A 24757-nucleotide genomic window follows, 5' to 3' on the forward strand; every position below is an offset into this window, starting at 1 on the left:
GGGTTTTAAAAGGCCTCAGGCAGCCTTTAATTGGATTCGGTTGTCCCTAATTGACCTGAGGTAACCCTGTCTCAGCTAGTAGGGAAGAGGGCCTTTAAAGTTCTAGGGCTAACACATCTGCCTTCCAGCACCTTCTTGCAGACATCTGGCCTGCACGATACATAACCCACAGTGGAAAACAGATAAGGACCATACATCTTGACAATTCTCCAGTTACAAGTAATCTCCTCTGTCGTTCTGGGATGTATTAGCAGGAGTGTTGTCTGTAAGATGTGGAAGGTAATTGTCCTGCTCTACTTGGCACTGGTGGGGCTCAGCTGAAGTACTGTATTCAGTTCTGGGAGCCATATTTTAAGAAAGATGTGGACAAAATAGGAAGAGTCCAGAGGAGAGCTACTAAAATGATGAAAGATTTAGAAAACCTGACCTATGAGGAAAGGTTAAAAAAAAAAAAAGGGGGGGGCGCATGTTCAGTCATGAGAAAGAACCTCATAAGTCTTCAAATGTGTTAAGCACTTTTATAAAGACGATGGTGAGCAATTGTTCTCCATGTCCACTGAAGTAAGACAAGAAGCAATGACCATGGTCTGCAGCAAAGGAGATTTAAGTTAGATATTAGAAAAAAAATTCGAACTCTACAAGAATAGTTAAGCATTGGAATAGGCTTCCCACAGAGGTTGTGGAATTGGAAGTTTCTAAGAACTGGTTAGACAAACACCTGTCAGGGATTGTCTAGGTATATCTGGTCATGCCTCAGCTCAGGGGGCTGGGCTTGATGACTTCTTGAGGTCCCCTACACCCCTACATTTCTATGAATTCGTGAATTTGCAACAATAGAATTCAACTTCTGTGGTATATTCGGGACTAATATGGGTGGTATATTTGGTATATAATATTTTGTGGTATATTCGGGACTAAAATGGAGAACATTTGAGAGGTGTGCACATAGCATGCTTTTTGATGCTATGTAAATAACAGGTATTATTCTGTATTTGTGTATAGTAGTGCCTTTCTGGATACACAAGAAGAAACACTCCCTTCCCCGAGGAGCTCGGTACAGTTTCACACCACTCTGTCTGATTAGAACACTTTACTTGTATTCACTTATTGTTCGTAGTATCAAATGTTCCTCCTCCATCCCCTCAAAGCAGGGAAATAAATTATAATCCCCCATGCAAACTGAGTTTATTACGCACTAGCTTATGTTGGAGTTGTGGCAGTTCTAAATCTTTCCCAGTAGGAGTGTCATGTGTGATTAACTTATTCTGCTTTTAAGCAGTCCACCAAGTTGCTGCCCATTTCTATACTCCCTAATTAGGATACCACAAATGCTAACTTTCTCTGTTAAATTATTGAAATGTATTAATCTTTCCCTGCTCAGCGAATCCTGGTTATTCTAGTTTGATTGACTAAGGTACTCCTTAAAATGACCTTGCTAGAACTGAAAAAGGTAGACTCATTGGTCTTTGAATTAAACTCACCTAATTACCTTGAAAAATATTTCCTTCTATACACTTTTATATAGTACAAAAAGTGAGAAAATATTATGTGTAGATAGTTGTAGAGAAGGCTGATGTTTCTTAATTTCTATTATCTAGAACTATGCTATATTTTGTTTGAAGAAAGCACTCATAATCGGGGCTTTGCCGTAATAATCTGTAGTATCATAAACAATTAATTCTGAAAAGCCATTAAAGTGATATACTTTAGTTATGGGTACCATACTGAGAAAAGAAGGGGTTTATATCTTGTATAATTATCTCTATACAACAAGCCAAAGTCTTCAGTCAGCCACAGCCTAGAAAATCAAACAATTTTTCATAAACACCAGCATCCATGGCACGGCATTAAATCACATCCTTTGATTTCCACACAGGCCACTCTCTAACATTTATTTAATTTTATCGTCAGAGTCAGTTATTAAACTTCTCCACTTCTTCACTCTATAACATCAATTCAAAGGCCAGGGAAACAGCAGTATAATGTTGTTAAATCATTACAGGGCATATTTTTTTTTAAATTGTAACTCGTTGAATCTTTTGTCTTGTTATTGAGCATGAATAACGTGCTCCTGGCATTGAAATGGATTTTGCAATTTTCAGACGTTGCATTTTGTGTTTTAACACTTATAAAAGTAATTTACTCCCTGGCATTTTCTACTCAGAATGCTACCCCTTCTGTAATGTATTCAGTATATAATTTAATTGATTTTATTAATATCTCCTCAATTCCTTCGTCAATATAATGTATGTAGTTGGAGAACTGAAAACAAGAAAATCTCATAAGAGTAATTAAACATTAAAGCATTTATAGTGCAGTGATTGCCATTTTTGTGGGTCCTTCAAAAGAGTTGTTTGATTAAACACTGTAAATCCACATACTTACTTTAGTAATTTTTACTGTTTCCTTTTTTGTAGGCAATTGCGTTACCTCCTATTGCTAAGTGGCCTTACCAAAATGGGTTTACTCTTAACACCTGGTTTCGTATGGATCCATTAAACAATATTAATGTAGATAAGGATAAGCCCTATCTCTATTGGTAAGTAACTCGTATATATGATTTTATTTTGGTTTCCTTATAAATAGTTAATTGTAAAATACAAATTAGTAGTTGAAGCTCTTTTTTGCCAGCATTTCCAGATTTTAATAAATTTTACTTTGTTAGAAACTTCTCTAAGATTGTCTATGCTATTTATTTCTTAACAGTTGAAATGCAACAATGCAAGCAATATGCCTTTTAGATCAACCATAAAACAAAATGTACTGTGTTTTAAGAATTTGTAAAGAAATTATTTCCTATCAGGACAATTTGGGGATGTGCCTTTGTAGTGTAATATTTTCTCACTAGAGACATTTAAGGCTGCACTGATTTTCATAGTTCTATGACCTTATGAGAGAAATTTGCTGTGCTCTCAGCACTGCTTTTTACACATTTATTATAGGCTTCTTTAAGGTGTTGATGATAGAAAGATAACGTATCTCTAAAAAGAAAAATGCCTGCTCCACCCCCAAACAGGTCCCATTAAGACGAAATGTAAGCACTAGTTCCTAATAGTATGCTAACAATGAATGCCGAAAATGGAAGGAGAAATCTTTACTCCATTTCCCTATCTCTGCTATGAAGAAAATGACTCCTTTGTAAAGCACTATGGATTAATAGTACTATCTCGGAGATAAATAATGGTGGTGGTTTTATTATAGCAGTTAGTATTTTAAATTTATTTTTATTCAGTTTAAACAGGTGCTTCATCTGGGTGGTGAAAACATGGGTTGTTTCATTATAAGGAAGAGGAAACCAGTTTGGGTGTTTGCTCAAACTAGGTAGCCTTAGTTGGAATGGGAAAAGATAGGAGACAGTAAATATATGAATAGGAGAAATAGCCTCAGTGTTAGTGAAAGATCCACAGTGTCCTCAAATTCTCTGCATTACTTAGTTCATTGTCTTGTACATTGTATCTTTCCATTTTACTGTCTGCTTCTATTGATTTTAAACCACAAAAGCTGTTTAAGTGATAGAACATTCAGCAATGTACATATAATTTCGCCAGGTATGCGGGTCCCCCACATCCCGCCACACCCACCAAACAAACACAAACAAAAAGACAGCTCCTATACAGTATCTGAAAATAATGTATTTTTTATAGTTTTCCTTACTGATCAATGTATCAAATATTACTATATGTTTAAATCTTCTGCATAGTTTGGACAAATATAAAAGGGAAGTTTTAAAGTTGTTTCCTATCTGTCTTGACTTTCTGTAAGTTTATAAAATAGAAAAAAAGTTACAATATTCAATAAATGTCTAATGTGCCAAGTAACCATAAGCAACGTTGATATTTATGTGGACGTGTCTAATAAAACTACATGCAGTCATTTGGGGCACAAAAACTTGTAGGAGTGCTCAAGTGAAGGAAGGATGACTAGCTCAAATCTAGTCCTTTTTGGGATGCAGAGTATGATGGATGGGGAATAGCTTGATGTTGAGGAAGAGATTCGGGCACTTTTCCCAATCACACTCTGGATGAGAAATTTCCTTTTCCCCCCACCTCCCTTTCATGTTCATCATCAGGAGCAGTTTAACATTGGGACTCATCACTTCTACTCAGCTGAACTCTTTTTAAACTGTAAGCTATGGAGAGGGCTTATCAACCTCTTATTTTCTTCAATCAGCCAGGGATAAACACACACATACATAACCCTAGTAGATAGGAGCAGGGACACTTACCATGCTTAATGTATCCCTGTCAGATTCCACCCTTCCAAATAGAACAGGCTTAAGTAGTCCGATTAGTCTGAGAATTAGTCTTTGCATCAAAATGAGAAGTAATTTCTTCAGATATGAACAGACCCAAGGCTGCACAGTTGCAGACCAAGCAGTTGCGGGGACTTTCTCCTTCAGGCCACCCCCTACTGATAGCAGAGCACCCCAGGACCTACTGTGCAGGATTGCCCACAATATGGGGCTCAAGGCTGAGAAGGTGGTTGAGTCAGAGGCCCTGATGGTTGATATTTTAGCCCCCAAAGGGCCATCCAGGGTAATACTGCCCCTTATAAAAACCATTCAGCCACCGCAAAATCTCCGTGGCAAACTTCTTCCTCCATCCCCATGACAGCTAAAGGGGGTGGGAGGAAGTATTTTGTACCCTCTAAAGGGTACAAGCACTTATTCTCTCACCCGCAGCCCTGCTTGTTAGTGGTGGTGGCAGTAAATGAGAGAGCGAGATGGGGGCAACAGGGCCCAACTCCGAAGTCAAAAGACTCCAAAAAGATGGACCTTTTTGGCCAGAAGGTCTACTTGACTGGAGGGCTCCACTTGAGGATGGCAATCTTCAGCAGATACAATTTTAATTAATGGGAATCCATGATGAAATTTAAGGAGCTTGTGCTGTCTCACTCTAGGGCAGAATTTGTGGTCATAGTGGAGGAGGGCAAGTCAGTGGCACGGACCTCTTTACAGGCCTCACTGGATGCTGTGTACTCAGCCGCACGGATCTTGTCCTCTGGCATAGCCATGAGGAGGAGTTCCTGGCTGCAGGCATCCGGACTTCCCCACAAAGTCAAATAAACTATTCAGGACCTGCCTTTTGATGGCATGGGCCTATTTGCGAAGCAATCAGACTCCATGCTTCACAGCCTATAAAAGATTCACAGACAACTATGAAATCGTTGGGCATGCATAACCCTGCCATTTTAAGCCCCATCTGCTGCAGCGCTTCTATCCCTCTCGGCCCAGACTTCTCCAGGAAGCGGGGCAAGAGTGGCAGGTGCAAGCCCTCCTCCTTCTCCACCCAGCCAGGGCCAGGGCTCGACAAGACTATCATCGGGCTCTAAGCAGGCCTTTTGAAGGTGGGCCTGGGAGCGATGCACCAGCCAGCAAACCGGACCCTTCTCCCTCCTTTCTCAACCATCTGTCCCACTTCTACAGTGCTTAATCTCTGTGACACAGATTACGTCAGACCACTGGGTCCTTCACATGGAAGTGGGATATTCTCTGCAATTCTGCTCCTCCCCTCCCTCCCACCCACTTTCCCCGTCCCTCTTCAGGGACCCTTCTCACATACATCTCCTCATACAGGAGGTCCAAACGCTTCTCACCACAGGAGCACGGGAGGAGATTCCTCAAGAGGTAAGAGGCAAGGGATTCTATTCCCATTATTTCCTAATCCCCAAAACCAAGGGGGGACTCAAACCCATCCTCGACCTGCAAGGCCTCTACAGGTTCATGAAAAAGTTGATGTCTCTAACTGCAATTATTTCCTCTCTGGATCCAGGAGACTGGTATGCCACCCTCGACCTCAAGGACACATACTTCCACATCTCTATAATTCCTGCCCACAGATGATTCTTCAGGTTCGTGATCAACTACAACCGTTACCAATTCACAGTCCTCCCCTTTGGCCTTTCAACAGTTCCCCAAGCGCATGTTGGTCGTAGCTGCCTTCCTACGCCTGAGGCAGGTGCAGGTATAGCCATACCTCAACGACTGGCTGCTCAGGGGACGTTCCAGGGACCCAGTGGAGAGAGAGGTCAGCTTTGTAAGGTCCACCTTTGACGGGTTTGATCTCCCACTCAACAAGCACAGATCAACACTATCCCCGACACAGAGGGTAGAGTTTATCAGAGCAGTATTGGACTCAGGCCAGGCCAGGGCATCACTGCCAGGGGCTCATTTTCTGTCAATAACAGACATCATACAAAGCCTCAGATGGTACCCTACTACCACAGCAAGGGGTTCCTTAAGGCTCCTCTGCCACATGGTGGCATGTACATATGTGGTACAGCACACGAGGCTGAGGCTCAGGCCTCTCCAAGCTTGGCTGGCCTTGGCCTACTGTCTGGGGCATGACAGCCTGGACAAGGTGGTCACCGTTCCTGTGGCAGTTCTCGAGTCTCTACATTGGTGGCTCAACCCTCAGGATGTATGTGGGGGAATCCCATTCAACAAGACCCAGCCCACTCTATCACTGGTGACAGATGCATTGGCACTGGGATGGGGTGCTCACCTGGGAGAACTACAGATTCAAGGTCTCTGGTTGCAGGACAAGCTTTCACGCAACATCAAGGAGTTGAGAGCGGTCTGACGGGCATGTCAAATTTTCCAAGCCCAATTGTGAGGGAAGTGCATGGGTGTCATGACACAGAACATGACTGTGATATTTTACATCAACAAGCAAGGTGGGTCTTGTTCATCTCCTCTAAGTTAGGAAGCCCTCAAGCTGTGGGACTTCTGAATAGCCCACTCTATTCACCTGGAAGTGGCTTACCTCCCAGGTTTCTCAGAACGAGTTGGCAGACTACCTCAGTAGATCCTTCCACAATTACGAGTGGCCTATCCACCCGGACATAGTCCACACCATCTTCCAGAAGTAGGGAGTTCCCCAAATTGAGCTGTTCACCACTCAGAGAAACAGAAAATGACCTTGATTCTGTTCCTTCCGTAATCAGTCTGGGCTCTCTCATGGGCGCGTTTCTCCTCCCTTGAATGGACCATCTGTTGTATGTGTTCGCTTTGTTTCCACTCGTCCATAAGATGCTGCTCAAAATCCACAGGGACAAGGCAGCGGTCACACTGGTAGCGCCGGCCTGGCCTCACCAGCTCTGGTTCACCATGCTCCAGGAGCTGTCAGTGGACACTCCAATCTCATTATCCCTGTTTCTGGACCTGATCACCCAAGACTGCTGTTGGCTTCATCATTCTGACCTCAAGTCTCTTCACCTCACAACTTGGAAGCTTCATGGCGAAACCCGATGGAGCTCATGTGCCCTGAGTCTGTTGCGGGGGTGGGTGTCCTACTTGGTCACAGAGGATTTCATTGTGGATCACGTCATGTATCCGGGAATGCTATGAGTTGGCAAAAGTACCAGCTCCTGCGCTAACAGCACATTACACAAGAGCGCAGGCCTCCTCAGTGGGGTTCCCAGCCCAAGTCCTTACCTAGGATATCTGCAGGGTGGTGATGTGGTCCTCGGTTTCTTCTGTCATCTCTTACTGAAGATATTAATAAAACCAGTGGATTTTATCATGAGTTAAAAAGAAAACTTTAATTTTATACATTTTAGCCCTTCAGGTTCTTCATATGGGTATACAAGAAAGTCATTGTCCTTCACAGGCAGGAAGAAACACAAGATAAAAGGAATGTGGTTAATCAGACAGCAACTTTATTAACTTATCTGGAAACTATCTAGTAATAACTCAGAATGCAGGTCATCATTGCTGGGTTAAAAGTCTATGGAAATGGGGTTGTCTTCTTGCTGTACTAGACATTAGGAGACCCAGCCCCATTCCTCAGATTCTTCAGTGGATGCCTTCCCTTAAATCCACTTCTAGTTCCAATTTATAAGGGAACCGGAGCCTCTGTAGAATGAGTACTTAGAATCATAGAAGATTAGGGTTGGAAGGGACCTCAGGAGGTCATCTAGTCCAACCCCCTGCTCAAAGCAGGACCAACCCCAACTAAATCATCCCAGCCAGGGCTTTGTCAAGCCGAGCTTTGAAAACCTCCAGAGATGGAGATTCCACCATCTCCCTAGGTAACCCATTCCAGTGCTTCACCACCCTCCTAGTGAAATAGTTTTTCATAATATCCAACCTGGATCCAGTGGACATAGTGTACCTAGATTTCCAGAAAGCCTTTGACAAGATAACCTGCTGATCGCCCCCTGAGAATGAGGGGCGATCAGCAGGTTATCGCAAGTGCTTATATACGAATGCACAAAGCCTTGGAAACAAGCAGGGAGAACTGGAGGTCCTGGTGATGTCAAGGAATTATGACGTGATTGGAATAACAGAGACTTGGTGGGATAACTCACATGGCTGGAGTACTGTCATGGATGGTTATAAACTGTTCAGGAAGGACAGGCAGGGCAGAAAAGGTGGGGGAGTAGCACTGTATGTAAGGGAGCAGTATGACTGCTCAGAGCTCAAGTATGAAACTGCAGAAAAACCTGAGTGTCTCTGGATTAAGTTTAGAAGTGTGAGCAACAAGAGTGATGTAGTGGTGGGAGTCTGCTATAGACCACCGGACCAGGGGGATGAGGTGGATGAGGCTTTCTTCCGGCAACTCGCAGAAGCTACTAGATCGCACGCCCTGGTTCTCATGGGTGACTTTAATTTTCCTGTTATCTGCTGGGAGAGCAATACAGTGGTGCATAGACAATCCAGGAAGTTTTTGGAAAGTGTAGGGGACAATTTCCTGGTGCAAGTGCTAGACGAGCCAACTGGGGGGGGCGGGGGGGGCTTTTCTTGACCTGCTGCTCACAAACAGGGAAGAATTAGTGGGGGAAGCAAAAGTGGACGGGAATCTGGGAGGCAGTGACCATGAGTTGGTTGAGTTCAGGATCCTGACACAGCGAAGAAAGGTAAGCAGCAGGATACGGACCCTGGACTTCAGGAAAGCAGACTTTGACTCCCTCAGGGAACGGATGGGTAGGATCCCCTGGGGGACTAACATGAAGGGGAAAGGAGTCCAGGAGAGCTGGCTGTATTTCAAGGAATCCCTGTTGAGGTTACAGGGACAAACCATCCCGATGAGTCGAAAGAATAGTAAATATGGCAGGCGACCAGCTTGGCTTAACAGTGAAATCCTAGCGGATCTTAAACATAAAAAAGAAGCTTACAAGAAGTGGAAGTTTGGACATATGACCAGGGAAGAGTATAAAAATATTGCTCGGGCATGTAGGAATGAAATCAGGAGGGCCAAATCGCACCTGGAGCTGCAGCTAGCAAGAGATGTCAAGAGTAACAAGAAGGGTTTCTTCAGGAATGTTGGCAACAAGAAGAAAGCCAAGGAAAGTGTGGGCCCCTTACTGAATGAGGGAGGCAACCTAGTGACAGAGGATGTGGAAAAAGCTAATGTGCTCAATGCTTTTTTTGCCTCTGTCTTCACTAACAAGGACAGCTCCCAGACTGCTGCGCTGGGCATCACAACATGGGGAGTAGATGACCAGCCCTCTGTGGAGAAAGAGGTGGTTAGGGACTATTTAGAAAAGCTGGACGTGCACAAGTCCATGGGACCGGACGAGTTGCATCCGAGAGTGCAAAAGGAATTGGCGGGTGTGATTGCAGATCCATTGGCCATTATCTTTGAAAACTCGTGGCGAACGGGGGAAGTCCCAGATGACTGGAAAAAGGCTAATGTAGTGCCAATCTTTAAAAAAGGGAAGGAGGAGGATCCTGGGAACTACAGGCCAGTCAGCCTCACCTTAGTCCCCGGAAAAATCATGGAGCAGGTCCTCAAAGAATCAATTTGAAGCACTTACATGAGAGGAAAGTGATCAGGAACAGTCAGCATGGATTCACCAAGGGTAGGTCATGCCTGACTAATCTAATCGCCTTCTAAGATGAGATTACTGGTTCTGTGGATGAAGGGAAAGCAGTGGATGTATTGTTTCTTGACTTTAGCAAAGCTTTTGACACGGTCTCCCACAGTATTCTTGTCAGCAAGTTAAAGAAGTATGGGCTGGATGAATGCACTATAAGGTGGGTAGAAAGTTGGCTAGATTGTCGGGCTCAACGGGTAGTGATCAATGGCTCCATGTCTAGTTGGCAGCCGGTGTCAAGTGGAGTGCCCCAGGGGTCGGTCCTGGGGCCGGTTTTGTTCAATATCTTCATAAATGATCTGGAGGATGGTGTGGATTGCACACTCAGCAAATTTGCAGATGATACTAAACTGGGAGGAGTGGTAGATATGCTGGAGGGCAGGGATAGGATACAGAGGGCCCTAGACAAATTGGAGGATTGGGCCAAAAGAAACCTGATGAGGTTCAATAAGGATAAGTGCAGGGTCCTGCACTTAGGACGGAAGAACCCAATGCACAGCTACAGACTAGGGACCGAATGGCTCGGCAGCAGTTCTGCAGAAAAGGACCTAGGGGTTACAGTGGATGAGAAGCTGGATATGAGTCAGCAGTGTGCCCTTGTTGCCAAGAAGGCCAATGGCATTTTGGGATGTATAAGTAGGGCATAGTGAGCAGATCGAGGGACGTGATCGTTCCCCTCTATTCGACATTGGTGAGGCCTCATCTGGAGTACTGTGTCCAGTTTTGGGCCCCACACTACAAGAAGGATGTGGATAAATTGGAGAGAGTCCAGTGAAGGGTAACAAAAATGATTAGGGGTCTGGAACACATGACTTATGAGGAGAGGCTGAGGGAACTGGGATTGTTTAGTCTGCAGAAGAGAAGAATGAGGGGGGATTTGATAGCTGCTTTCAACTACCTGAGAGGTGGTTCCAGAGAGGATGGTTCTAGACTATTCTCAGCGGTAGAAGAGGACAGGACAAGGAGTAATGGTCTCAAGTTGCAGTGGGGGAGGTTTAGGTTGGATATTAGGAAAAACTTTTTCACTAGGAGGATGGTGAAACACTGGAATGCGTTACCTAGGGAGGTGGTAGAATCTCCTTCCTTAGAAGTTTTTAAGGTCAGGCTTGACAAAGCCCTGCCTGGGATGATTTAATTGGGGATTGGTCCTGCTTTGAGCAGGGGGTTGGACTAGATGACCTCCTGAGGTCCCTTCCAACCCTGATATTCTATGATAAGTCCCTAACCAAAGGCTCTTATGGAAATTAAGTTGTCATTGGATAAGAGGGAAGATCCTTTCATGGATTGAGGACTGGTTTAAAGACCGGGAACAAAGGGTCGGAATAAATGGTAAATTTTCAGAATGGAGAAGGGTAACTAGTGGTGTTCCCCAAGGGTGAGTCCTAGGACCAATCCTATTCAACTTATTCATAAATGATCTGGAGAAAGGAGTAAACAGTGAGGTGCCAAAGTTTGCAGATGATACTAAACTGCTCAAGATAACTAAGACCAGAGCAGACTGTGAAGGATTTCAAAAAGATCTCACAAAACTAAGTGATTGGGCAACAAAATGGCAAATGAAATTTAATGTGGATAAATGTAAATTAATGCACATTGGGGAAAAAATAACCCCAATTTACCTACAATAAGGGGCTAATTTAGTTACAACTAATCAAGAAAGAGATCTTGGAGTCATTGTGGATAGTTCTCTGAAGACGTCCATGCAGTGTGCAGCAGCAGTCAAAAAAGCAAACGGGATGTTAGGAATCATTAAAAAAGGGATAGAGAATAAGACGGAGAATCTTATTGCCCTTATATAAATCCATGGTACACCCACATCTTAATACGGCGTGCAGATGTGGTCCCCTCATCTCAAAAAAAGATATACTGGCATTAGGAAAGGTTCAGAGAAGGGCAACTAAAATGATTAGGGGTTTGGAATGGGTCCCATATGAGGAGAGATTAAAGGAGCTAGGACTTTTCAGCTTGGAAAAGAGGAGACTAAGCAGGGATATGATGGAGGTATATAAAATCATGAGTGGTGTGGAGAAAGTGAATAAGGAAAAGGTATTTGCTTGTTCCCATAATATAAGAATTAGGGGCCACCAAGTGAAATTAATGGGTAGCAGGTTTAAAACAAATAAAAGGACGTTCTTCTTCACACAGCGCACAGTCAACCTGTGGAACTCCTTGCCTGAGGAGGTTGTGAAGGCTAGGACTATAACAGAAGGAAAAGTTACAGTTTTTTCTAAAGTTCTTAGTTTTTATAAAGTTCTTTCGTTTAAAAAAGAACTAGATAAACTCATGGAGGTTAAGTCTCTTAATGGCTATTAGCCAGGGTGGGTAGGAATGGTGTCCCTAGCCTCTGTTTGTCAGAGGGTGGAGATGGATGGCAGGAGAGAGATCACTTGATCATTATTTGTTAGGTTCACTCCCTCTGGAGCACCTGGCATTGGCCACTGTCGGTAGACAGGCTACTGGGCTGGGTGGACCTTTGGTCTGACCCACGATGGCCATTATTATGTTCTTAGATTTCCCCTACTGCAGCTTGATACCATTGCTCCTTGTTCTGTCATCTGCCACTTCTGAGAACAGCCTACCTCCATCCTCTTTGGAAGCCCCCTTCAGTTAGTTAAAGGCTGCTATCAAATCCCCCCTCACTCTTCTCTTCTGCAGACTAAATAAGCCCGGTTCCCTCAGCCTTTCCTCATAAGTTGTGCTCCAGCCCCCTAATTATTTTCGCTTCGCTCTGGTGGACTTTCTCCAATTTGTTCACATCCTTTCTGTAGTGGGGGGCCCAAAACTGGACACACTACTCCAGATGTGGCCTGACAAGCTCTGAATAGAGGTGAATAATCACTTCCCTTGATCTGCTGGCAATGCTCCTACTAATACAGCCCAATATGCCGTTAGCCTTCTTGGGAACAAGGGCACACTGCTGACTTATATCCAGATTCTCGTCCACTGCAGTCCCCAGGTCCTTTTCTGCCGAACTGCTGCTTAGCCAGTCGGTTCCCAGCCTTTAGCAGTGCATGGGATTCTTCCATCCTAAATGCAGGACTCTGCATTTGTCCCTGTTGTACCTCATCAGATTTCTTTTGGCCCGATCCTCCAATTTGTCTAGTTTCAGAGTAGCAGCCGTTAGTCTGTATTAGCAGAAAGAAAAGGACTACTTGTGGCACCTTAGAGACTTACAAATTTATTTGAGCATAAGCTTCCACTCTGGACCTTATCCCTACTCTCCAGTGTATCTACCTCTTCCTGCAGCTTAGTGTCACCCATGAACTTGCTGAGGGTACAATCCATCCCATCATCCAGATCATTAATGAATATGTTGAACAAAATCAGCCCCAGGACCAACACTCTGCTTGATAACGGCGGTCAACAAGACATCGAGACATTGATCGCTACCCATTGAGCCCGACGATCTAGGCAGTTTCTATCTACCTTATAGTCCATTCATCAGATCCATACTACTTTAACTTGATGGCAAGAATACTGTGGGAGACCATATCAAAAGCTTTGCTAAAGTCAAGATATATCACATCCACTGCTTTCCCCATATCCACAGAGCCAGTTATCATAGAAGGAAATCAGGTTGGTCAGGCATGACTTGCTCTTGGTGAATCCATGTTGACTACTCCTGATCACCTTCCTCTCTCCAAGTGTTTCAAAACTGATTTCTGGAGGAACTGCTCCATGATTTTTCCGGGGACTGAGGTGAGGCTGACCGGTCTGTAGTTCCCCGGATTCTCTTTCTTCCCTTTTTAAAAGATGGGCACTATATTTGCCTTTTTACAATCGTCCGGGACTTCCCCCAATCACCATAGTTTTCAAAGATAATGGCCAATGCTCTGCAATCACATCAGCCAACTGCCTGAGCACCCTCGGATGCACTGCATCCGGCCCCTTGGACTTGTGCATGTCCAGCTTTTCTAACTAGTCCTTGACCTATTCTTTCACCACTGAGGGTTGCTCACCTCCCCATACTGTGCTGCCCAGTGCAGCAGTCTGGGATCTGACCTTGTCTGAGAAGACTGAGGCAAAAACATTGCATACTTCAGCTTTTTCCACTTTCTCTGTCACTAGGTTGCCTCCCAAATTCAGCAAGGGTCCCACACTTTCCCTGACCACCTTTTTGTTGCAAACATACCTGTAGAAACCCTTCTTGTTACTTTTCACATCCCTTGCTAGCTGCAACTCCAATTCTGCTTTGGCCTTCCTAATTATACCCCTGCATGCGCAAGCAATATTTTTATACTCCTCCCCAGTCATCTGTCCAAGTTTTCACTTCTTGTGAGCTTCCTTTTTATGTTTAAGCTCACTGAAGATTTCTCTAGGCCAAACTGGTCACCTGCCATATTTGCTATTCTTTCTGCACGTCAGGATGGTTTGATCCTGCACCCTCAATAAGGCTTCTTTAAAATACAGCCAGTTCTCCTGGACTCCTTTTCCCCCTCATATTACTCTCCTAGGAGATCCTGCCCATCAGTTCCCTGAGGGAGTCAGTCTGCTTTTCTGAAGTCCAGGGTCCGTATTCTGCTGCTCTCCTTTCTTCCTTTGTCAGGATCCTGAACTCGACCACCTCATGGTCACTGCTGCCCAGATAGCCATCCACTTCTATTTCCCCTACCAATTCATAGAATCATATAAGATTAGAGTTGGAAGAGACCTCAGGAGGTCATCTAGTCCAACCCTCTGTTCAAAGCAGGACCTACCCCAACTAAAACTAAACTAAATTCTTCCCTGTTTGTGAGCAGCAGGTCAAGAGGAGTATGTCCCCTAGTTAATTCCTCCAGCAGAAGTTGTCCCCAACACTCTCCAAAAACTTTCTGGATTGTCTGTGCACTGCTGTATTGGTCTCCCAGCAGATGTCAGGGTGATAGAAATCCCCCATGAGAACCAAGGCATGTAATCTGGAAATTTCTGTTAGTTGTCCAAAGAAAGCCTTGTCTACCTCATCCTTATGGTCTCGTGGTCTGTAGCAGACGCCCACCACGGCATCACCCCGGTTGCTTTCGCCTCTAAACTTAATCCAGAAACTCTCAACGGGCTTTTCTCCAGTTTCACACTGGAGCTCTGAGCAATCATACTGCTCTCTTACATACAGTGCAACTCCTCCACCTTTTCTCCCCAGCCTGCCCTTCCTGCACAGTTTATACCCATCCATGACAGTGCTCCAGTCATGTGAGTTACCCCACCAAGTCTGTTGTTCCAATCACATCATATTCGTTGACTGTGCCAGGACTTCCAATTCTTCCTGCTGATTTCCCAGGCTTCTTGCGTTCGTCTACAGGCACCTAAGATAACTAGCTGATTGCCCTACTTTCTCAGTATGAATCAAGAGGTCACCCCTGTTGCTCCCTCCTCCTTGTGTTTCCTCCCAGTATTCCACTTCCCCACTTACCTCAGGGCTTAGGTCTCCACCCCCTGGCGAACCTAGTTTAAAGTCCTCCTCACTAGGTTAGCAAGTCTGCCTGCGAAGTTGCTCTTCCCCCTCTCCATTAGATCTCTTCTTAGCAATCCTTCTTCCTGGAAAAACATCCCATGGTCAAAGAATCCAAAGCCCTCTCTCTGTCACCACCTGTGTATCCACGCATTCCACAATTTGATGGTCCCTACCTGGGCCTTTTCCTTCAAAAAGGAGGATGGATGAGAACATGACTTGTGCCTCAAACTCCTTTATCCTTCTTCCCAGAGGTACGTAGTCTGCAGTGAGAAGTTCAAGGTCATTCTTGGAAGTATCATTAGTGCCCACGTGGAGAAGTAGGATAGAGTTGCTTGTTCGGTCTCGGCAGACACTCTGTCACATCCTGAATTCTAGCTCCAGGCAGTGGACATCTGCCACAAGAAGGTACTGGATATTAATTTGACTGACTTCTCTCCATGCTCCAGTTGTGTTCCCAGATAGTTTCCTTTCTCCTTCAAAAATATATCTGCTCCTCAGTTAGAGAGGATTCTCTAGAAGATTCTCTAGAAGATTCCTGCGCCATCTCCCTTGAATAATTCAGGTACCAAATATAATCGCAAACAAATTTAACCACTTCCCAAATCACCCATATTTTTCTTATTAATCATGTTTATTACAGTAGTGCTTAAAGACCAACCAAGAATGGATATCCATTGTGGTAGGCACTGTACAAACATAATGGCAGAGGTCCTTTGCCTGCATCATGCAGGCCAAGCAGGTCCTTGCCATATCCTTCCCTGCATCATTTTAAAGTATTTTACTATCACACTTGGGGAAAGGTCCAGGATCAGCCCGAAATCTGTTTTTTGCTTTGATTAAGCCAACCCCTTACAAAATCCCAAGTAGTTTTTGCTCAGTGTACAATAAGGATTTCAAGTGGCTACTTCCTGGTGGTCAAAGAGTGTAAGAGGGGCATCAGCTGGTTCGAGAGCATGCCCCTCCTGCCATATCAACTCAGAATCACCTCACCATGAAGGCCTGACTGTGAGTCCCTCCAAGTGAATTGACTGCCTGTCTGTGGCTGCAATGCATAATACTTTGCATACAGATCCAAACACTCACTGTCCTGATCTATTCCCATGCCCCCAGAGCATGCATGACCGTCTATCCTGAACAGAGCATCCTCACTGCTGAGGCCCAGGAACTGAACTTCCAAGAGGAATTGTCCACTCGTCTGTGGGTCAGATAAACAGTATTGTGCCCATATATCATCACCTTCTCATATGACCTTTCACTTGATCCAGGATGAAGGGATAAATAAGAATTTACCACATATATATATATATACACACACACACACACAGCCCCCCCCCCCCCCCCGGATTATTTTCCCCGACTGGCCTCCATAGCTTTGTATGTATTTGAATGCCACCATGGGCATTATTCATTGGGCTACTATCCCGTAGATATAATTCCTCCAATCCTGAATGAATGGGATCCCAATTCACCTAACATGCACTTTTTAACATCACCATGAACTTACATTTTCTTTTCTAAGGTAACTCCCCTCCCTGTGAGGAAACTTGGCACCAACAGCCTCTACAGTTGTCAAATCTGTACTGCTTTGACTGGGCAATCCAGTCCCAGCCTTCCCTAATTCTTGTAGTAGTTATGACTCACTTTGTCATCCCTTAAGTGTTTTTTGGAATTCTGAGGGTCAGGGTTTCAGAGGGCTCCTTACTTTGTAGGTCCTTAAACTCTGGAGCCCTTTGTAAATCCTCCTTTACTGACCCTTTGTTGTTCTGATACAAACCAGCTCTCCTGTCACCTAATTAAAACCTGCTCTTAGGGTTCTGGAAATCTGATATCCCCATGCAAAATATGCTGCTCAATAATGACCCAAATTAACCTATGATGCCAGCCCAGTTTACCATCCTTATATTAGGGCCAAATTATTTTCACAGGCCAAGCCCAGCGTCTAAAGATTTGGCACAACCTCAACCTGTAGTCTCAGATTTACAGAGGATTCGCCCCACATTGAGTAAATTCCATTCCCCCCCCCCACAGAATACACCTGAACGTTCATGGTGCTGGTTGCTTTGCACTAAGACAGAATTGGTTAAGAACCAAGGTTCCAGGGAGGTCTTGCTGTGCCTGGATGGGGTCTTTGCTAGCTCCCAGCACCGGCTCTCAAATTCTGCCCATCTCATACTTTGAGTGACTTGAAGACCTGGCAGTTGCCAACATGGACTCTGGCCTGGTTTATACTTCAGAATCACCTCTCTTGTCCATCATTGTCTAACTTTAAGTGATGATAGTGCCTCCCTTTGGGGTGGTGTAGGAAGCACCCTCCTGATAGTTTGGGTGGTCCCAGGCCCCCTGCAAAGTTGGTCTTAAAGCAGTAAGGGACTTATTCCTCTCTTTGCCCTACTTTTGTGTGGGGTTTGATGGAGGGTCCCTTGACTAGGTGTACCCTGGTATCCCTCCCCAAGTTTGGCACACCCTCTGCAGGTGTCTGTTTCCACCTCTGTGTTGTCTGTATATGAGGAAACCATCTCACCTCTTTGGGATAATTTTATGTTCCTTCCCCACGGACAGATTCCTCTCTCTGCTTCACTTCCGTGTGGACTGTGAATCAGAGTCCCTTGACTAAGATGTCCCTCAGTGTCCATGGCCACCTTCTGAAAAGGGTCCTCTAGTATAGGTAGCAGCCTCATGGCCGCTTCCTATATATCCTTCCCATGCATGGGTAGGAATCCCATATTATGCAGTACTCCTGAACTGCCTCAGTTTTCTCACTGTCAGCTGGGGTCTTAGCTGTGCCACAGTTTCCCCAGTAAGGGAAAACAGCGAACTAGGTGTGTGAGAGGGCTCTAGCCAAAAGTATAGTGCTTTCTAGGTTAGTCAGGCAGCCAATAGCATCTTCCTTGAGTATACTGCAGCCTCTGTACTGCAGAAACCTTGAGTGAGATCAAAGTTGGAATCTAACTTATTAGATACATACAGACTCTGAACATGCAGACCCCTGAGTGTGCCTGCATCATAGAAGATAAGGTGATAAGTAGCAGTCAGCATGGATTTGTCAAGAACAAATCATGTCAAAACAACGAAATACCCTTCTTTGTTAGAGTAACAAGCCTTGTGGATGGAAGGAAGCAGTAAGTAAGTGTGATATATCTCAACTTTAGTGAGGGTTTTGTTACTGTCTTACATGACATTGTCATAAACTAGGGAAATATAGTCTAGATGAACGTACTATAAAGTGGGTGCATGACTGGTTGGAAAACTGTATTCAGAGAGCAGTTATCAGTGATTCACAGAAGCTGTAGAAGGGCATACTGAGTTGCGTCCCACAGTGGGGATCTGTTCTGGGTCTTGATCTATTCAATATGTTCATAAATGATTTGGTAATGGCATAGAAAGTATGCTTATAAAGTTTGTGGATGATACCAAGTTGGGAGGGCTTTCAAGTGCTTTGGAGGACAGGATTAGAATTCAAAATGATCTTGACTAACTAGAGAAGTGGTCTGAAATAAATAGGGTGAAATTCAATAAGAACAGATGCAAAGTATTATGCTTAAGAAGGAATAATCAAATGCAAAAACACAAAATGTGAAATGGCTGCTCAGGAAGGAGTACTGCAGAAAAGGATCTGGGGGTTGTAGTGGATCACAAACTAAATGAGTCAACAGTGTAATACTGTTGGGGGAAAAAAAGAACATCATTTTAGGATTTATTAGCAGGAGTGTTGTAAACAAGACACGGGAAATAATTCTTCAACTCTACTCACCACTGATAAGGCCTCAAATGGAGTACTGTGCCCAGTTGTGGGCACCACACTTTGGGAAAGAGGTAGACAAATTGGAGAAAGTCTGGAGGAGAGCAAAAAAAAATGATTAAAGATCTAGCAAACATGACCTACAAGGAAAGATTGAAAAAAATGGTTTTGTTCAGTCTGGAGCAGAGAAGACTGAGCAAACATAATAGTCTTTAAGTACTTAAAAGGTTGTTATAAAAAGCAGGATGATAAATTGTTCCTCTTATCCACTGAGGACAGGAAAAGAAGTAAATTGCAGAAAGGGAGATTTAGATTAGACATTAGGAACAACCTCCTAACTGTCAGAGTAGTTAGACACTAGAACAAATTACTTAGGGAGATTTTTAAGAACAGGTTAGACAAACACCTGTCAGGGATGGTCTAGATAATACTTAGTTCTGCGTCAATGCAGGGGATTGGACTAGATCAGTGGTTCTCAACCAGGAGTCTGGGGGCCACGAGAAGGTTTCAGGGGTCTGCCAAGCAGGGCTGTCATTAGACCTGCAGGGGCCTAGGGCAGAAAGCCAAAGCTCCACCACCTGGGGCTGAAGCCCAGGGCTCGAAGTCCCGCCACCTGGGGCTGAAGCCAAAGCCTGAGCAAATTAGATTCGCAAGGCCTCCTGTGGCATGGGACATGGGATAATTTTCCTGCTTGCTATCCCCCTAATGTTGGCCCTAGTTTTTTGTGCAGAAAAACAGTTGTGGCACAAGTAGGCTGTGGAGTTTTTATAGCATGTTGGCGGGGCGGGTGGGGTGGGGTGACAAAGAAAGAAAAAAAGGTTGAGAACTCCTGGACTAGATGGCCTATCAAAGTCCCTTCTAGTGCTGCATTTCTATGATTATGTGATGATGTGAGACCCCTTACACTCAAAGGCTCTCTGGTGATGATGCATGGCTAGTATTAAAGAGACAGTATCACAATATACCACATCTCCCTTTCTTAATTCTTAAAATTCTTCCAAAAAACAACTTCTCAAACAATGGCCTCAGCACCAGACCTGAGGCATGAGGAGACTCTTACAGCACTGCTGACCGTTTACTGCTTAATCTTCATCCATACAGATTAGAAGTTAATACTTACCCTGTTGGATCTTAGCCTTTACCATTGGCTTTTTCTGCTCATATAGTTCTTGTATATAATTATCACACAAGTCCCAATATTGCACTGGCATGGGCACTTAATGTCCACTTCTTGTGAATTTATTTTCTGATAGTTCTGATGCAACCTGTTTCTCAGAAGATGTTGGTTTTTATTCTGATTTCTGGTCGTCTTGTACAGTTACCAATTGCTGCTCATATGATTCTTCTGATTTAGATGTCTGTTGTGTATCCGTTTTTGGTATGGTACAGTCAGGTGTCTAGGTGCTTTCTCTTACATCTGTATGTTTCTTCTGTAGATATCTGTGTGTTATGACCATGGCTCTGGACCTGTGGCCGCAACACTTTCTGATTACCATCCTTGTTTTGTTTCAGTGCATAACAGATCTCAGTAATGGAACACAGATAGTGGATTTGCTGTCCAGTCATAGTATTTCTTCTGTATTTCCTGAAGCTGCTTTAATGAGCTGTGAGCCCTCTGAGACTTGCCTTCAGTTTCTTCAGTATCTGATCATGTTCTGCCTGAGTTGATGCTGCTATTATCATGTCATCTGCTATTATATGGACTCCTGAAATAGCTCCATATGTATCACTGTTCTTTTGTTGAAATACTTGACTAGTTGCCTCTTATTTCAAAAGGTAGATGGAGAAACTTGTATCTGTGTCATGGTGTACTGAAAGGGAACCATTGAGATGACTCTTTAGCTAATGTAACTTCCCAATATCCATCTTTCTTATCTAGTGTAGTGAATATGCTTTTATGAGCTTGTTGGCACTGAACATCTGCTTGTGTGGGAATGGAATAATACTGGCCCAGTATAGCCTTATTCAGGTCTCTGGGATGCAAACAAATCCTAATCCTGCTATTTTTCTTCAGTTGTCACTAACCCGTTAATCCATGGAGTGGATGTATTCACTTTGGGTATGACCCTTTCCTTTTCTAACTGCCTGAGTGCATCTTTCGTGTGTTACTACGAAAGGTGTATTTCTGCAGCTGTGTATGATAGGGGTGACTGATGGGGTTTTATATATGTGATGCTTCCCACAGAACTCTCTTGTTCCTGTGAATACTGCTAGATATTGCAGAGTCAATTCAGTGCTGGGTGCCTTGGTGTGCAGCATACCTATTCCATGTATTAGGTGTGGCTGTGTGCAAGCTTCTCTGCCTACAAGTGGTGGTATGGATGCCTGATGCTATTCCCAGCTCATGTACATATACTTACGCTAACTCAATGAGAGCTTGTGCGATTATAAACATAGCGTAGCCACGGTAGCATGGGTAGGGGTGACAGGGCTTAGCCATTCTGAGTACAAACTCACCTGAACCTCTATGGGGTAAGTACTAATCTGTGCCATTGCTACCGATGCTGCTGTGGTTACACTACTATTTATACTTGTGCTAGTTCATTGAGCTTGCACTATACATTGATTCCCAGCTCACATACATACAACATGTATGTGAGCGGGGAATCCTATCCCTTAGTGGTAATGAACTGAGGACTGAGCTTGTTCTTGTCTGTTGCTGCTGTTAGAGTGCCCTGTTCAGAGTCTATTCTGGAACTGCCATATATTATAAGTGCAGCATCAGACAGTTTTATCTGGATGAGACCTGGTATCTTTTTGAAAAGGTGAATTGGTAAAGCCTTAGCTTCTGCCCCAGTATTAAGGTTGAACATTAAGTACATTCCTCGTATACAGTGTAGAATACTAAGGTTCTGTGGAGCGTGGATACTTGGATCTACCAGATGAGATTGTTCACAATCTGTTTCAGCCAGAGATTTGTGGCTTTGTCTTTTGTGTAAGTTTGCTACGATAAAGTGGATGAATAGTAATTTAATTTTCCATGTTTGAGATATGCTACTCCAAAAGCTGGGCAGACTCTGGGTGGGTGTATCTTTCCACAAAGTGTGCTCAGTTTCTTTGTGTGAGCTTTGGTGTGTCTGCTTTGCCCTATAAAGTGGCTAGGCCTTGACCGTGCTGCTCTGAATACTCTTTTGTGAAAGAGCCTGGATCAGTTTGTCAGTATGCCACCCACACATGATCTCTTTGTTTTTTTGTGGTTTGTGAGGCTCTGCAAATCTTACTTTTTGCAAGTGAAAATGAGCTGCTTCAACCTTTACTTTTGTCCTTTTATCAGTGACACTGAACTCAATTTTGTCTCTGAGCATGCCATTTTCAGACTCTCAGTTTCTTGTTTTTTGCCTCAGCTCTGTGACATACTTACCTATTTACTCTTTTCCTACGTGTGGGTGAGACCAGAACAGGTATCATTAGCCGTCATGTGTTTCTTAGTTACAATAGTTCCTAAGCATTGTTAATACCTCATCCAAAGTGGGAGCATTTTCAGTTGGCTGCTGTAAGACTGTGTGTTAAACTTTAAGAGCCTCTTCTCCCACTCTGTGCAGTAAAATGGCTACTTATGTCATCCTCTTTTTTTTTATTTGCTTTTGAAGCTTTCATACAAAAGTGGTAGCTTTGTTCCTGTCTCTTTGAATTCTCAGCAAGATTACCAATTAAAACATAAAGGTCAGAATGGCTTGCAACCCTCCACGATCAGATTTTTTTAAATACTATTTTCTAGTTTAACTGCTTTATTTTTGGTTTTGTGTTTGTGTACTCTCTGTATTTCAGTACTCTGTACCTTGTGTTTGACTCCTGCTGGTCTGTGGATTGCATTTCTTTTCTGTGTGTAGCAGTTTACAGAATTTACAAATCCACCATGTTCCTGACAAAAGCCGCCACAGCTTGCAGAATGTGGTGACTTCTGACACCATGTTGTGTTTTCTAGCATGACCAGGCAGCTGAGAGTATCTTCCTTGTGAGTATGCTGCAGTCTTCGTACTTAGGAGCCCCAAGTCAGACTAGGCATAGAAAGTTATTCGAGTGCTTGCTCATGTCCATTCCATATTAGATGTGTGTGCTTGCCATATGCACTGGTGCCGGAAGTTTTTCCCTTCGCAGTATCCGTAGGGGACCAGCTCTGGAGCCCTCTGGAGTGGTGCCCCCATGGCGCTGTATAAGGGGCACCACCGTGCCCCCCACCCTCAGTTCCTCCTTGCCGCCAGTGATAGCGCTGGAATGTCTGCTGCTTTGACTAACGTTGTTTCATTCTCCGTTCTTGCAAACTTTGAAAATCTGTAATATATTTGCATATAGTTAGTAGTTCTTAATTATCCTTAGTAGTAGTTGTCAACTCTTCATTGGTCCCGAACAGGACTTAGCCAGGGGATGGGGCATGCCCTGGTCCCCAGGCTTTAAGCCCTGTGATCGCTGCAAATGGCTATGTCCATCAGTGATCCACATATCAGCTGCCTAAGGTGCTTGGGCAAAGGGCACATAAGTGACAAGTGCCATATCTGCAAGTCCTTCAAACCTAGGATGAAGGAGCATGATATCCATCTGAAAGCGCTCCTGATGGAGTCAGCATTCACTCTGGCACTGGAACAGCGGTCCCACTCTGCACCGAGCACCGTGGCCTCAGTGCACAGTGCTCCACCAGCACCAACCATGAGCTGGCATCAGTCCCCCTCCATGGCTCTGGTGAAGAAGCCAAAAAAGTCTGAGAGGGGAAGATCTCCTACTTCCCGTAAGGGAAAGGAGAGGGCTGAGAGTTAGCCATGACCCATGCTGGGCAGCTGAACACCCCCAGTGGGAACTTGGGCTCCAGCTCAGTTCGAGTGGTCCATCCCATCCCATGCTTCACCTGTGACCCCAGATAGCAGTGCAGACCCTAGCCAGCTTCAGGTGCCGTTGATGCCCAAAGCTCTTCGAGTGGCTCAAGAGATCCTGACGGTCCCAGTGCCATCCACACCGCTCCTGCAATACCTGTCTTGGGGAAAACCCAAGTTGGGACCTTTGTGTGTGTCCCTGCCTCAGTGGTACCGATCCCCATCGAGAGGGATGTCCTGCCAGCGTTCACCTGCCCAAAGTTGTCATGCCTCAGGACTGGAGAGGCATGCTGAGTGGAGCCCTCTTCGGTTCCCACACCAGGGGCACCAATAGACGGACTCAAGGCGTACCTCACTGGTAGATTGGTGAGGACCCTCTGAGGCATGCGACACCCAGCAAGAACTCTGGGACTGGCCCTGACTGTCTCCAAGGGCCTGGTACTATTCCCGGTATTTTTTAATCCCAAAGGCTGAGGGTGGTCTGCAAGTACCTACAGAAGCTAAAGATCCGCATGGTGTCTCTGATTTCTGTTAGCCCCTCCCTGGATCCGGGGGACTGGTATGCCACCCTCGACTTGAAGGAAGCGTATTTCCACTTAGCGATCTTTCAAGGGCACAGATACTTCCTTTGGTTTATGGTGGGGCCCCAGCACTACCAGTTTACGGTCCTCCCTTTCAGTCTGGTGACAGCACTGATGGTGTTTGCCGAGTGCACGTTGGTTGTTGCTGCTTACCCTAGGTGTTGTGTCCAGCTCTACCTGTACCTCGACGACTGGTTCCTCAAGGGCGGCTCCAGGTCTCAAGACCAAAGGAACATTGTGGTGCTTCAAGCCACATGCTGCTTTCTGGGCCTACTGGTGAATAACAAAAAGTCGACGTTGGTGCCAGTGCAGAGGATAGAGTTCAGTGGAGCAATCCTTGACTCTACCTGTGCCAGAGCGTTCCTGCCCCTGAAAAGGTTCCACA

General features: G+C 44.6%; 1 protein-coding gene across 7 annotated transcripts in view; it reads left to right on the forward strand.

Moving 5' to 3' along the window:
- The window catches only part of NBEA (neurobeachin), an 837833-nt gene that overhangs the window by 152942 nt on the left and 660134 nt on the right, over window positions 1–24757 (forward strand). For 6 of the 7 annotated variants that reach the window (XM_027833036.3, XM_043531828.1, XM_043531837.1 and 3 more), the window contains exon 5: window positions 2418–2539. In XM_027833036.3, coding sequence (XP_027688837.2) covers window positions 2418–2539 — 122 coding nt within the window. Of the gene's footprint in view, window positions 1–2417; window positions 2540–15367; window positions 15375–24153; window positions 24158–24757 lie in introns of those variants that run through there. The other variant, XM_043531846.1, reaches the window with a different exon arrangement.

The sequence above is a fragment of the Chelonia mydas genome, chromosome 1, assembly GCF_015237465.2.
Source record: "Chelonia mydas isolate rCheMyd1 chromosome 1, rCheMyd1.pri.v2, whole genome shotgun sequence".
NCBI classification, from domain to species: domain Eukaryota; kingdom Metazoa; phylum Chordata; order Testudines; family Cheloniidae; genus Chelonia; species Chelonia mydas.